General features: G+C 34.5%; 1 protein-coding gene and 1 long non-coding RNA gene across 4 annotated transcripts in view; one reads left to right on the top strand and one right to left on the bottom strand.

Annotated features, from left to right (window-relative positions):
• Positions 1-1,275, top strand: part of ZDHHC4 (zinc finger DHHC-type palmitoyltransferase 4) — a 38,705-nt gene extending 37,430 nt beyond the window's left edge. For all 3 annotated transcript variants that reach the window (XM_051967145.1, XM_051967140.1, XM_051967152.1), the window contains one exon: positions 741-1,275. In XM_051967145.1, the coding sequence (XP_051823105.1) occupies positions 741-1,022 (282 nt within the window). In that variant the 3' untranslated portion in view covers positions 1,023-1,275. The remainder of the gene's footprint in view (positions 1-740) is intronic.
• An 8,079-nt stretch (positions 1,276-9,354) lies between these two features.
• On the bottom strand, positions 9,355-14,672 carry LOC127541866 (uncharacterized). Its single transcript, XR_007948492.1, has 2 exons — positions 14,503-14,672; positions 9,355-12,759 (listed from the first exon to the last, which is right to left on the bottom strand). It is a non-coding gene; the product is annotated as an uncharacterized LOC127541866 (long non-coding RNA).
• Positions 14,673-14,879: the final 207 nt, after the last annotated feature.

The raw sequence follows: 14,879 nt of genomic DNA, 5'->3' as shown, positions 1-14,879 counted from the left end.
GCCAAAGCAGAAATGATATTCAGTCTGAGTCAATCTGGACCCAAACAATAACTTAACTTAACTTAAGTTGAAGGCCTTAACTTAAAAAGGTCAAGGTCTCCCACTGCATCCAGGGCCAATACCAGTCATCCTGATCTATTTCTTGCCACTGGGCCCAAATGGCTTTGGAGATGAAAATGAGCCAGATGAACTTGCACTGCCCTCCCTCACTTCAGTCCAACTTACTTGCATGGCACAGCCTCACTTCTCTGATTCTCTTTGAGAATAAAGGACAACAGTTTGTGATGCAGTTCTTTCTCTGCTTCACTAGCCTAGGCGATCTAAATTCTGCTTGTATTGTGGTGTCATTTAGGCATATCTTTTTGTCACTTATTTTCCATCATTTACAATTTATAGAAAACTGTGTAGGATAAATGTAGAGCTTGGTGCAACCTGGACTAGACTTGGAATTAGTGGATTTTAATTCTGTTTTCTTTGTGTCTTTGGTGGGGCATTAAATTTCTTTGAACTTCATTTTCCTTACCTAGAAGAAAGAACTCTATATATCTCTATATATCTCTCACAGATCATGAGAAAAATGCTTTTGTAAACTGGGAAGTGCTATCCATGTATTATACATTAATGAGGAAGTTAATTAAATAGATAACATAGATGTTCATAGAAAATACCAAGATTAAATTGTATTGTACTGTGGATATTTTCACTAAAATAACAGGTTTGCACCTTTTCTTTCCTTGCAGTATCTGTTTTTGACCTTTCCAAGAATTGTCTTCATGCTTGGATTTGTTATTGTACTTTGTCTCTTACTTGGTGGTTACGTGTGCTTCACTCTATACCTGGCAGTTACCAACCAGACCTCCAATGAGTGGTACAAATCCAGTAGAGCCAAGTGTCATCGATGCCATAATTCAGACCCTGTTAAAGAAAAACCCAGTGCCTATAGGAACATTTATGCCAAGAGTGCTTGGACCAATTTACAAGAAATTTTTAATCCAGTTACATACTATGAAAAAAAGAAATAACAGTGAAGAAAGTGTTACTGAATTTTAAAATACAAATTTATTCATAAAATTAAAAGTACAAGTTCTTTTTCCTCTTCTAACACACACTTTCCTATTGTCTTCAGTATGTTTATTAAAAAGTTCCCAAGGGCTACAAAAGCATTCTATCTGCTAAATATCACTTGTTTTCTGTAAATGGAAATTATAATATACTACCTACCTCACAGGGTTGTTGTGAGGAATGCACTTTATAAACTTTAAAGTACTATAGAAATATGAGATATTGTCATTTGTTAATATTGTTGAATCCTGGCTACTTGCCAAGTCTTGAATATTCCACACCCTTTCAAAAGTGCCCTTAGCTTGCAATCCAGCCTGAAATCTTTTCTTCCACACAGAATTTGACCAGTTCTAAAAAGGGAAATATTGAGGTCCCCCACTATTATACTTTTAATATTTCTTCTTCCAATTTAATTAAGTTTTCCTTTAAATATTTAGATGCTATGCTGTTTGGTATACATATATTGAGTATTTATATTGATTTATTTATGATACCTTTAAGCATAATTTAATTTTTTTATCTTTTTATCATGTCAATATTACTATATCTTTTTCTGAAATCATAATTGCTACTGCTTATTTTTTCAGGTCACTTGAAACATAGCAGATTTTATTCCAATCCTAAACTTTAATTCTATGTGGATCATTATGTTTTAAGTATGTTTCTCATAAAATTATATGAGATTTTTTTTTTAATTAAAGCTTTTTATTTACAAAATATATGCACGGGTAATTTTTTAACATTGACTCTTGCAAAGCTTTCTGTTCCTCCTTCTCCCTTCCCAGAGGGCAGATAGTCCAATACATATTAAATATGTTAAAATATGTTAAATCCAATATATGTATACATTATTTATACCGTTATTTTGCTGCACAAGAAAAACCAGATCAAAGAGGAGGAAAAAACTGGGAAAAAATAAAATGCAAAGCAACAACAACAGAAAAAGTGAGAATGCTATGTTGTGTTCCATACTCAGTTCTCATAGTCCTCTCTTTAGTGTAGATGGCTCTACATCCAATTCACTGGTGAACAATTGAAATTGGTTTGAATCATCTCACTGTTGAAAAGAGCTAAGTCCATCAGAATTGATTGTTGTATAGTCTTCTTGTTGTCATGTACAATGATCTCCTGATTCTACTCATTTCACTTAGCATCAAGTCATGTAAGTCTCTCCAGGCCTTCCTGAAATCATCCTGCTGCTCATTTCTTACAGAATAATAATATTCCATAGCATTCATTCACCATAATTTATTCAGCCATTCTCCAACTGATGGGCATCCATTCAATTTCCAATTTCTTGCTATTACAAAAGGGCTGCCACAAACATTTTTGCACATGTGGGTCCCTTTCCCTCCTTTAAGATCTCTTTGGGAGAATATATGTTTTAAATAAAAGACACAGGCCTGGCCACATCAATTTCTCCTGTTCACATACCTTAAGAGGCTCCCTGTTAATCTCTCTGATAAAATACACAAACGTTTCAGCTTGGTATTTATTGTCCTTTACTATTTGACTCTAGTCTATCTTTCCAGTCTTATTTCATATTAGTTACCTTCATTCATTTGACATATCTCCACACTAACCTGCTCAATCTTTCTTAAACTTTACGTTCCATCTCCTTCCTCATACTGTGAACAGGTAATTTCCTGCTGTCTGGAGTGCATTTCCTCTTAGGAGTCTTCTACTTCTTAGGATTCCTTCAAGGCCCAGCCTGTATGCCACCTCTAAGAGGAAGCCATTCTTTTTTTTTTTTTTTTTTTGTAGATATTATTTTTTTTATTATTATAGCTTTTTATTTACAAGATATATGCATAGGTAATTTTTCAGCATTGACAGTTGCAAATCCTTTTGTTCCAACTTTTTCCCTCCTTCCCCTCACCTCTTCCCCCAGATGGCAGGTTGACCGATACATGTTAAATATGTTAAAGTATAAGTAAAGTATAATATATGTATACATGTCCAAACAGTTAATTTGCTGTATAAAAAGAGTCGGACTTTGAGAGGAAGCCATTCTTGATAGCCCTTATTATTCTCTCTTCCTTCCTGAATTATCTTACATTTACTTATCTGTTTACTTATATGTATTTTACGTCTCCTTAGATGTATACTTATTGTATCCCTTCAATAGAATATCAGAATGACCAAATGGAAGAATGTGAAGGGGAAGATTAAAAGAAAAACATGGATATTAAAACCCTAGAATATATGTACACCAAACAGCATAGCATCTAAATATTTAAAGGAAAAGTTAATCAAATTGGAAGGAGAAATATTAAAAGTATAATAGTGGGGGACCTCAATATTCCCCTTTTTAGAACTAGTCAAATTAAACAAAAGAAAGAAGTAAGCTGTTGGAATCTTTACAAACTGTATGCAGAGAGTTCAGAACAGATTTATTATCCCATAACAGTGTATGAGCAAATTTCTAAGGCTGCAATAAAAGCTAAATGTGGTATTTCTTTTTCTTCTTTAAAATAATATAAAATGATGGTTCTCTCTGGGGGAGAGAGCAGGTTTCTTGGGGGAGGTTTTCTGGAGGCAGCCTTAGTTTCAGTTCAGATCAATAATTATCCCAAATGCAGCCAGCTGGTAAAAATACAAACGTTTATTTTCTCCTTCCAAAATAGCCTGGTTAATTGAGACCTATCTCTCTGCTTGGTTCCAAGAGCTCTTGCAGTTTTGTTCTTTGCTTCTGCCTCTGTTTTCTTCAGCCTTCAATCTGCTCTACTCTTCATGTAATTCCGGTGAAATCTGTCCAAGAGCCTCTGTCTGTTTCTTTTATACCAGAGAGAGGACTTGTGAGATCCGAGAGAGAGAGAGGGATTATGGGTTTTCTCCCATAGAGCTCCCTGGCCCCAACAGCTTCAAGGGAGGTGTGAATTCACAAAGTTACACAGTTAACTTTGTGAACTCCCATACTTGTGAACTCCAATGAATAAAGGTGTGAACACAAGCATTGTATCAATTAGTTCTACTTAGTACCTTGTTTCAGGTCCTCACCCAAAACATCTCCTTGTAAGATCAGATCAATAATCTATCAACTCTAATGAGTTAGCAGTTTGTAAAGATTCCAACATCTTATTAGTTCTACTTAGTACCTTGTTTCAGGTTCTGGCCCAAAACATCTCCTTGTAAGATCAGATCAATAATCTATCAACTCTAATGAGTTAGCAGTTTGTAAAGATTCCAACAGTAAGCACTTTAATAGAACTTTTAAAAAAAAGAATAAATCTCTGGAAATTATCGAATGGGAATATAAAGGGATTTCCATAAGTTGACCAGTTATTAAAACATTTGTAGAAAAGAAGAAACATTAAATACATCATTTACTCATTGGTAAATTGAACCATTTTAATAAAAATTGTAATTCTACCTAAGTTAATATACTTATTCAGTCTTTTATCAATCATAGTACCAAAGAATTATTTTTTAAAGTTAGAAAAAAAATAATGAAATTCATCTGGAGGAATGAAAGTTTAAGAATTTCAAGGAAATTAATGAAAAAAGTGAGGTTAAAAATCTATAAGTATCAGATCTGAAGATATATTACAAAGCAGTAATCAAAAACAATTTGATATTGGCTAAAAATATAGAGTTTGAACAGTTGAATAGAATACATTTACAACATAGAGAAGCAAATGACCATGGCAGCATATTGTTCCATAAACCCAAACACCTCAATTACTAGAATGACGTCTCACTATTTAGGGGGCGGGGACTAGAAAGCATTTTAGCAGAAATTAGCTAACATGCTGTATAACAAGATCAACTCCATATAATAATTTAGACATAAAAGGTAACAAGCAAATTAGAGGAGCAAGAATGAAATAAACCTTTCATGTTAATGGATTGGGAAAGTTTGTGAGTACAAAAGCAATAGAAGTCAGAAAAGATAAAATAAGAGTATTTTGATTTTAAAATTTGAAGGTTTTTGCACAAAAAATAAAATGCAATTAAAACTAGAAGGGAAACAGGTAAGCTGGAGGGGAAAAAAAAATCTCTCTAGCAAGATTCTCTGCATAAGGTCTCATTTCAAACATATCTAAGGAACTGATTGAAATTATAAGATTAAGAGCTATTCTCTAATAGATAGTTAAATAATATTAAATGATGATGCTTCAAATGACTAGAACTAAGAGAAATGCATATTAAATCAAATATTCCACCTCACACCTGACAAACTGACAAAGTTAATAGAAAAGAAAAATATTGAAGAGTTAGGGGAAAATTGACACAACAGTGTATCATTAGTGGAACTTTTATTTAATAAAATGGATACATTTTTCACTATGGAAAACAATTTGGAATTATGTCATAAAATTTACTATAAATATTTTTTGACCTAGCTCCGCTACTACTACTTCTATATATACACCAAAGAAAGCAAAGAAAGGAAAAGGACCTACATATCCAAAAATATTTATAGCAGTTCTTTATGTAGTAGATCCAAATTGGGAACTAAAAGGTAGTCACTTATAGGGGAATTTGCATTTATAATATATGAAGATAAAGGAATATTATTGTACCTTAAGAAATTATAAAGTAGACAATTTTATCTTTTTAGTTAAAGCTTTTTATTTTCAAAATATGTACATGGATAATTTTCAACATTAACCCTTACAAAATCTTGTATTCTAAATTTTTCCCTCCCTTCCTTCCCTCCCCTCCCCTAGATTATATGTTAAACATGTGCAGTTCTTCTAAACATATTTCTACAAATGTCATGCTGCACAAGAAAAATAAAATCAAAAAGGAAAAAAATGAGAAAGAAAACAAAATGCAAGCAAATAAGAAGAAAAAGAGTGAAAATACTATGTGGTGATCCACACTTAGTTCCCACAGTTCTTTCTCTGGGTGTAGATGGCTTTCCTCATTATAAGACTATTGGAATTGGTCTGAATCATTTCATTGTTGAAGAGAGCCACATCCATCAGAATTGATCATCTTATAGACTTGTTGCTGTGTATAATGATCTCTGGTTCTGCTTATTTCACTTAGCATCAATTCATGTAAGTCTCTCCAAGCCTCTCTAAAATCATCCTGCTGATCGTTTCTTATAGAACAATAATATTCCATAACATTCATATACCATAATTTATTCAGCCATTCTCCAAGATGGGCATCTGCTCCATTTCCAGTTTCTTGCCACTACAAAAATAGCTTCCACAAACATTTCTGCACATGTGGGTCCTTTTCCCTCATTTAAGATCTCTTTGGAATACAGACCCAGTAGAGACATTGCTGGATCAAAGGATATGCACAGTTTGATAATCTTGTAGGCATAATTCCAAATTGCTTTCCAGAATGTTTGGATCAGTTCACAACAGTCCAACAACAAAGTATTAATGTCCAAAGTTTTCCTTCATCCCCTCCAACATTCATCATTATATTTTCCTGTCATCTTAGCCAATCTGACAGGTGTGTTATGGTATCTCAGTTGTTTTATTTTGCATTTCTCTGATTTATAGTGATTTAAAGCACCTTTTCATATGACTAGAAATGGTTTTAATTTCTGCATTTAAAAACTGTTCATATCCTTTAACCATTTATCAATTGGAGAATGGCTTGAATTCTCTTATAAATTAGAGTCAATTCTCTATATATTTTAGAAATGAGACCTTTATCAGAATCCTTGAACGTAAACATTTTTTCCCAGTTTTAGTGCTTCCCTTCTAATCTTGTCTGTACTGGTTTTGTTTGTACAAAAACTTTTTAATTTAATATAATCAAAATTACCCAAAAGGGGCAGTTTTAGAGGAGACTAGGAAGACCTCTGTAAATTGATGCAGTGAACTAGGAGAATAGTTTTTATGATGACAAATAGAAAAAACAACTTTAAAGACTTTAAAACTCTGATCAAAGCAATTTTAAACCATCCATTTCTTCTCAGGGAGGTGCTGGCCTTAAATGTATAATGAAACATGCCTTTAGACATAACTAATGTAGAACTTTGTTTTCTGAAGTATGCATATGTATTAATGGTTTTCTTTCTTTTAAAAAAATTGTCCAATTGGAGAGGCACAATACAAAGGAGGAATAATAAGTACTTGTAAAATTAATTTAAAAATAAATATAAATCCTAAAAACATGGATAGAACTAGTTTCTAGGTTCAATTTTATCACTAACTATAGCCTTAAACCTAGTTATTTCAATTCAATGGCCTCAGTTTTCTCAATTTCAAAATAAAGGGATTAGACCAGATTCCTTTCAATAAACTCTATTGTTCTCTGCTTTTATGAGGGCATATGAGTTAAATTTAGGTTCAAAATACATAGGTACAAGAATATGAAGGCAATAAAACAAAAAAACATAAGTCCACTCCTACAGTGGACTGTTTTCCTTAGCAAATCTTACAATTTTTATAAAAGTAATTCTGAAGTCATTTGGAAAATCCTGAATTTACATTTTACATATTGGAAATGCTGTATCACTCAGTGAGGCATTGCATGTAATGTAATGTAGACATCATCATAGATTACCAACATAAAGATAAAATATTATATTTCTTTGAATTTTGTGTCAATGTGTCACCTATATCAAATCTAGTTTAAACACTTTACTAAATACTGGAGATACAAAGGAAGGCAAAAATAGTCTCTGTCCTCATAAGTTTACAATCTTTTGTGTAACATGCAGATATATATATATATATATATATACATACATACACAAATACACACACACACACACACACACACACACACACACACACACAATATATCCAAGATAACATGGAGATAATCCTAGAAGGAAAGCACTAACATTATGGAAGTCTAAGAAATGCTTCTTACAGAAAGTAGGATTTTAACTGAGATTTGAAGAAGGAAGGCAAAGAATCCAGAAGATGGAGCTAAGGAATGAGCATTTCATGGCGGAATAGTCTGTGAAACTACATGGAATCAGAGCAGTGAGGAAACACAGTAGATAGAGCACCAGCCCTGGAGTTAGGAGGACTTGGGTAGTTCAATCCAGGCTCAGAAATGCATTTAGCTGTGTGATCCTGGGCAAGTCACTTAACCTGAATTGTTCCCCACCCTCTCCCAACCCCCCCCCCCCCAAAAAAAAAAAAGTAGAAGAAAGAAAAGAAAAAGAAAATGCATGGAATCTTGAGATGGAATATGTTGTATAAGCAAACTGGTCAATACCACTGTATCCAACAAATACTCTAAAAAAGCTGATTGTGAACATTTCTGGATTCTGAAGTCCTCCATTTCCAGACCAGTAAAAACTATGCTGACATTGGAGTTGTTTCCAGTGCTATTATACTTAGGCATGTCTATGCTTTGCAATTTTCCTGTATAATTTTCTATTAGAGTCCTCATATGGAACTGATCACATTTCCTAATATGAAAGTACCCCCAAATTCTCTGACAAAAGATTTAATATAAACTATGTGATCTATCAGCTAAAAAGTTAATTTAGCTTAAAGCAACACTAATAGAAATAGATTCAACAAAACAAGATAAATAACAGGCCTATTTTATTTGTATTAGTTATGATGCATTGTATCATGTCCATTTTTTGACTGAGAAATTAAAAGAATGGCCATATGAAGGCAGCTAAAATGTCAGGTCTAAAAATCATGTCATACAGGGACAGAGGAACTGGTTATAATTAGCCTAGAATAGAGAAGTCATAAAGGAAGCCTATCATTGTCTTAAAATAATCAAAGGGCTATTGTACAAAAACCATCTTGTTTCTCATCCCTCTGCATGAAGGACTATCCCTCTGTGAACCAGTGAAAAGGCTGTGGTTCAGTACAAAGCTGCCCAAAAAGAGAATCATCCATTTCCTGAGGTAGTGTGTTTCCCATCACTAGAAATATTTAGGAAAATATTTGGTAGGGGAAGAGTGTGAATATTCTGATAATAGAAGACAGTGATATGGCAGTTAAAGGGGGAGATAACTGATGGAGACTACTTCTCAGCAGTCAGGAAATTGGTTTATAGTTTCTTTACCAGTTTTGATTCTCCTTGGCTTAGGTATCAAGATCATATTTATGTCATAGATGGTAGGATTCTTTCTTTTCCTGTCCCCTACCCTATTCCTCCCAACAGTTAATGGTAGCATAGAAATTAGTTATTCTTCGAATGCTTGATAGAAATCTCATGTAAACCTATCTACTTAAAGTTATGTCTTATTCAATTTAATGTTTCTGACTGGGCTATTTTAGTCCTTTATTTCTTCTTCTATTAACATGGGAAATTTGTACTTTTTAAAATTTTCATTCATTTAATTTGGTTAATCAAACTTATTGGAAAATTCTGGGCAAAACAATTCTTCAAAATTAATTTTATTTCTTTGTTACTTGTCAATTCACTTTTTGTTTTTTATTTTCCCTCCCAAAAAAATTCAGCTCCTAGTTCTATTATTTGAATGGGGAGGGGATTATCTCAATTTTGTTAGCTTGCCTTTTTTTTTTTTTTTTTCCAGAATTTCGTTTTTGTTGCTTAAGACATTTTTGGTTAGATTTCTGGAGATAAGGAAAGAGCATTTCAGATGTGGGGAATAGTCTATCTATCTAAAAGATAGACTATTTCTGCTTCATTGCATATGTATGTTTTAAAAATGATTGGTTTTATGAACTGATGCTAAGTGAAATGAGCAGAACCAGGAGATCACTATATACCTCAACAATGATACTGTTTGAGGATGTATTCTGATGGAAGTTGATCTCTTTGATAAAGAGAGTTAATTCAGTTTCAAATGATCAAAGATGGGCAGAAGCAGCTACACCCAAAGAAAGAACACTGGGAAATGAATATAAACTGCTTGCATGTTTGTTTTTCTTCCTGGGTTATTTATACCTTCTGAATCCAATTCTCCCTGTGCAACAAGAGAACTGTTCGGTTCTGCACACATATATGATGTATCTAGGATATACTGTAACCTATTCAACATGTAAAGGACTGCTTGCCATCTGGGGGAGGGGGTGAGGGAGGGAGGGGAAAAATCGGAACAGAAATGAATGCAAGGGATAATGCTGTAAAAAATTACCCTGGCATGGATTCTGTCAATAAAAAGTTATTTAAAACAAAATGGTTTTTATGAAAGTGATAAGCACAGTTGAGAAATATGTACACATCTTTTTTCATTCAGTATTCTCTAGAGACCTATTACATCTAACGTTTCTAAATTCTATTTGGGTACTTCACTATGCAGATTTGAATGGACTGTAAATTGAGGTTCCTCATTATTAAATTTTACTATTTCCTCTCTCTAATTCATTTAACTTCTCCTTTGTATATTTAGACATGCCTTTTTTGAACATATATTTAGTATTGCTATTTACAATGTAGTTTCCCTGTTTTTCTCTTTTAATTAGGCTTATTTTTACTATTAATTTATCTGAGATGACTGCTATTGCTGCTATTAATTTAGCTAAAGCACAATAGATTCTGTTCCAGTCTCTTGACTATTTATTGTGGTTCTTATAACATTTTGTTGAATTCTACTTTCTAATCCATTCCATTTTCCTCTTCTGTTTTATGGAGATTGCATTCCATTCACATTCATCATTACAATTACTACCTGTTTATTTCTCCATCCTATTCTCATATATTTTTCTTTTTCTTTGTTTTTGCTGGGTGAATCTTTTCTGACTTCAGACCACGAAATCTAGCCCCTGTGCCAGCTATAAGCCCTATATAGACTTACTAAAGGCAAATCCATATTAAGTGTATTAAAGTGAATCATTAATGAAATAGAGGCTTTTTAAGCCTTCCTGATGAAAAGATAAGAGCTACAGAAAAACTTTGAAATAAAAATATGAGAATCAAGAGAAATTTTAAAAGGTAACTGTGAATAAACAATTATAAGATACTAATAAGGATATTATTTTAGATTATTCTTAGATTTTCCAGTCTATAGTATGTTTTCTAGATCTTTATGGAGGAATTGTGTTGGGGAGCTAAGCTGTATTTTTTCCCTACTATTCCATCATCTTGGTTCTACTTTAAATTTTTTTTCCAGTGAAAATTGCAGTGTTACTTTGATTAAAGTTCTGAGAGCAAATGGTGAATGTGGTGGGGGTGGAGGTGAGGCCTGGTATACATAAAAAAATTGGCAAAGAAAATGGGATGAAGAAGCATTGTTCTAAAGTCAGAGCTGAAAGCACTGGTTTCAGGGAGACAGAGGGCCTCAATTCTAATCCCACATCTAATTCTCCATACTTGTGTATCCTTAGGTTTAATCACTTCACCTTCCTATAATTGAGTTGACTAGACTAGATAATAATGTTTGAGTTTCCTTCTAACTATAAATTCATGATCTTTCTAAATATGGTCCCTGGGCTGTCTGACTTGTGGGGTGTAACAGGATAAGGAACTAGGTCTAAGAAACTCTGAGGTGGGAAGATACAAAGGATATCAAGGAGTCAATCCAGCTGATATATACTTTCTATATATCTATATCTATATCAAGGAGTCAATCCAGCTGATATATAAAAGTAGTTGGGAATAAAGGGGTAAAAGTAGATTGGGTACTGATTTTGGAGGGGCTGGCTTGATTATTATATTTAAGGCTAGAATATTAGATCTGGGAAGAGACCTGGGAAATTCTTTACACCAAGCGTTTCCAACTTCATTCTGATGAGTTACTTTTGATTTAAACAGTACCTTGTGATATTTGGTAGGGGAAGAGTGTGAATATTCTGATAATAGAAGACAGTGATATGGCAGTTAAATGGGGAGATAACTGATGGGGTATTAAGTTATAACAGGAGTAGCTTGCTTTGAGATCACCCAGATAAAGCTTTCAAGACAATTTTGCAATTGATATGAGAGAAGTTTTTATTGGAATGGGAACCCATTGGAGAATTTTTTTTTAGCAGACCAATTCAGAAAGGTATTTCATTGATTCAGATATAAGTTAATAAGAACTTAGTGACAGTAATGAAAAATGATGGCAATTATAACGATGGGGGATAAAGATAAAGAAGATAGAGCACTTTAAGCCTGGGGAAGTTCAGGCCATTCTCAGGGCTATAAGGTGTAGTTAAAGCTACAAATCCTAAAAACTGGCTGATTTTAAGTGAAAGAGTTAGCACCATGAAAAGCTAACTGTTGAAAGTCACTCTAAAGTAGAGGTTGTCAAACTTTTTAATGCCATGGACCTTTGGAAACTTGGTGACTCTTTAGAATGTTTCTAAATGTATAAAATAGTATTACAAAGAAAACCAATTATATTGAAAGAGTAAAAAAAATACATATTTATTTTTAAAATAAAAGTTCAGAAAGCCCAGGTTAAAAATTCTTAGCTAAAGCTAGATTCCTCATTCTTCACAGGTTGTATTAATCAATCTATCTTAGTTCCAAATTTACTTTATAACCAAGAGCAAACATTTCTAATTGTTTAGCTAGTACTTAAGGAGCTATATATGAAAAAAAGTTTCCAATTTGTAGCTCTTAGGAATTTTTATCTCTAAGGATGCTATGTGGCTCCTGTGGGTGTTGGCTTTTGCTAACAATGAATACATAGAACAGATATAAATAACATTTTATTTTGGAGGACCTCTCACAGACTTAACTCTGGGTTGCATAGGAAATTTGATTTCACCAAATCCCATCAGACATGTGATCCATCTTTTAATTCACTTATTAGTCAGAATTTTCTAGTGGCTCTTAACCATTCATTTTCACTTTGCCTTATTCTATAATATCAACTTCCTTGTCTATCATTATTTCTCTTACTGGGACCTGAATAACAAGAAAAGAAGAGAGAAATAAAGAATTAGTTAATAAGCTATCTTAAGGGTAAATTTTTTAAAATTCAGTTAATTAAATTGCCTGGAAAATATATGGGCAATGTAATCACATATAACTAAGTAGTGATTTTTAAAAATCTTATGATTTTGGAGGCAGAAGGTCATCTAATCCTGGTCTCTTCCTAATGCCATTTTATGGCTACTACGCTCCTTTGGGTCAGTCTACCACGGCACTCTACTCTCGTGGTATCTTTCCCCTTACCCCTCTCCCATGCCATGTAGTGTCTCTCCTAACACGACCGGACTTGTGAAGCTAGCTGACTCTTTTGAGGTGCTAAATCCCTTTCAAGATTTAGCCTGACAGTTAAGGGCATACCCTAATCTCATAAGGTGTTATCTTTCTCCTGGTAAAACCCCTTTCCATGCTCTCCCATTCCTGGTATCCGTTGTATCCCTTCTTTTTGTCTGTAACCTATTGCCCTAATTAGATAAATCTATCTTTTGCCAAAGAGAATGGACATTGTGAATTCTTCATATGACCAAACCTCAATTTTAGGTACCTACCATCATCTGGTATCTATATCACCCACATCAAGAAGGAAGAGCAACAAGAGGGAGAACTGAGAAGCAACTTGAATATGGAAGCTGAATCCATCTCTGAAATGATGAGATTTAAGGTTGTGTTTCTAAAGAGTTTCTTCCAGTCTCAGATCTTATGCTGTTGTATTAGTAATTTTGCTAAATCTTACCTCTCCCTATTGGAATTTGCATTTTTAGAGCATTTATACTCAAAATGGTATGGTAAAATTAAAAAAAAAAAAAAAAAGACTAGATTTGGGTTTTAGCCCTAGTTTTGCCAATTACCAAATCTTATTTCCTTTTTCTGATCCTTAGTTTCACCATCTATAAAATGGACATACCTCCACTATCTATTTGACTAAACTGCAAGAAAAAAGTGCTTTGTAAAATGAAAATTTATATATAGATAGGTGAGCTATTATTATTAGCTAACTCACAGCAAGTAATGAGGACAGTGATGTGACTTAGGAGAGCAATTCCTAGTTCCAAAGAATGTTTGGGGTTTAGCACCAAATGAGGAGATTGCTGTAGACACGAAATGTTGGGGTTCGGTCATGCGAAGAATTCCCAATGCCCATTCTCTTTGGCAAAAGGTCAGTTTATTTAGGAGGAAGAGGTTACAGACAAAATCACAAAGTACAGTGGACACCAGGAGTGGTAAATAAGAAATAGCTTGAGAGAGCATAGTTAGCAAGAAAGGGGAAAATGCAACCGAAAAGACAAGTTCCTCAGTGGAACTCACAATTAACCAGGAGAAAGGAAAGGCCCCCTTGAGGTTGGAGTATGCCCTTAGCTGGCAAGGTAAATCCTACCAGGGATTTAGCACCCTAAAAGAGTTAGTATGAGAAAGACATCATGAGACATGGTGGGGAGTGAGAAGGGAGATGAGACACTTATATATGTCTACGCTATCCTTGCTTTTACTCTTTCCTCAACCCGCACTTCCCTCTTCCAAATTACATACAAAATTATCATTTGGTAAATCTAAGTCTGTCCTGCCCGAGGGCAGAGATGTGAAGAGCCTAGTGCCTGGTACTTAGTAGCTCCTTTTATGTTTCTAAACTTACTCTTTTTGGGTCTGGGGAGGGACTGTATCCTGGAGATTGTTGTGTTTTTTTAAAGCCGAACACAGAGACCCGGCCCTCAGGTTACTTACTTTCTAAAACGGAAGACTGACGGGTGAAGGCAGGAAAGCCCTCCTTCCGGGAGCTTGAAAGAAGCCGGATTTCCTCATTTTACAGATAAGGAAACTGAGGCCCCCGCAAGCTTAAAGGGACTGTGCAAGTTCGCTCTGGGGATTGATAGATCTTTTCGGCGCTGAGTGAGTGGATGGGGTCGAAGAGAGCCTCTAAGCTGGGTCGGCCTAAGAAGAGGGGCGGTGGGCTGGGGCCTGAGAAAAAGGGCCCGAGGGAAAGGGCTCCGCGCCCAAGCGAGGAGAGGCCCAGGCCCCAGGAGGAAGGAAGCGAGAGGAGCAGGGACTGTCACGGGACCCAATGTGCTGGCACGGGCTCTTCGGAGGACTCTCTAACTAAG

Source organism: Antechinus flavipes, chromosome 1 (assembly GCF_016432865.1).
Source record: "Antechinus flavipes isolate AdamAnt ecotype Samford, QLD, Australia chromosome 1, AdamAnt_v2, whole genome shotgun sequence".
Classification (NCBI taxonomy): Eukaryota; Metazoa; Chordata; class Mammalia; order Dasyuromorphia; family Dasyuridae; genus Antechinus; species Antechinus flavipes.
This window is presented reverse-complemented; position numbering and strand designations above follow the sequence as displayed.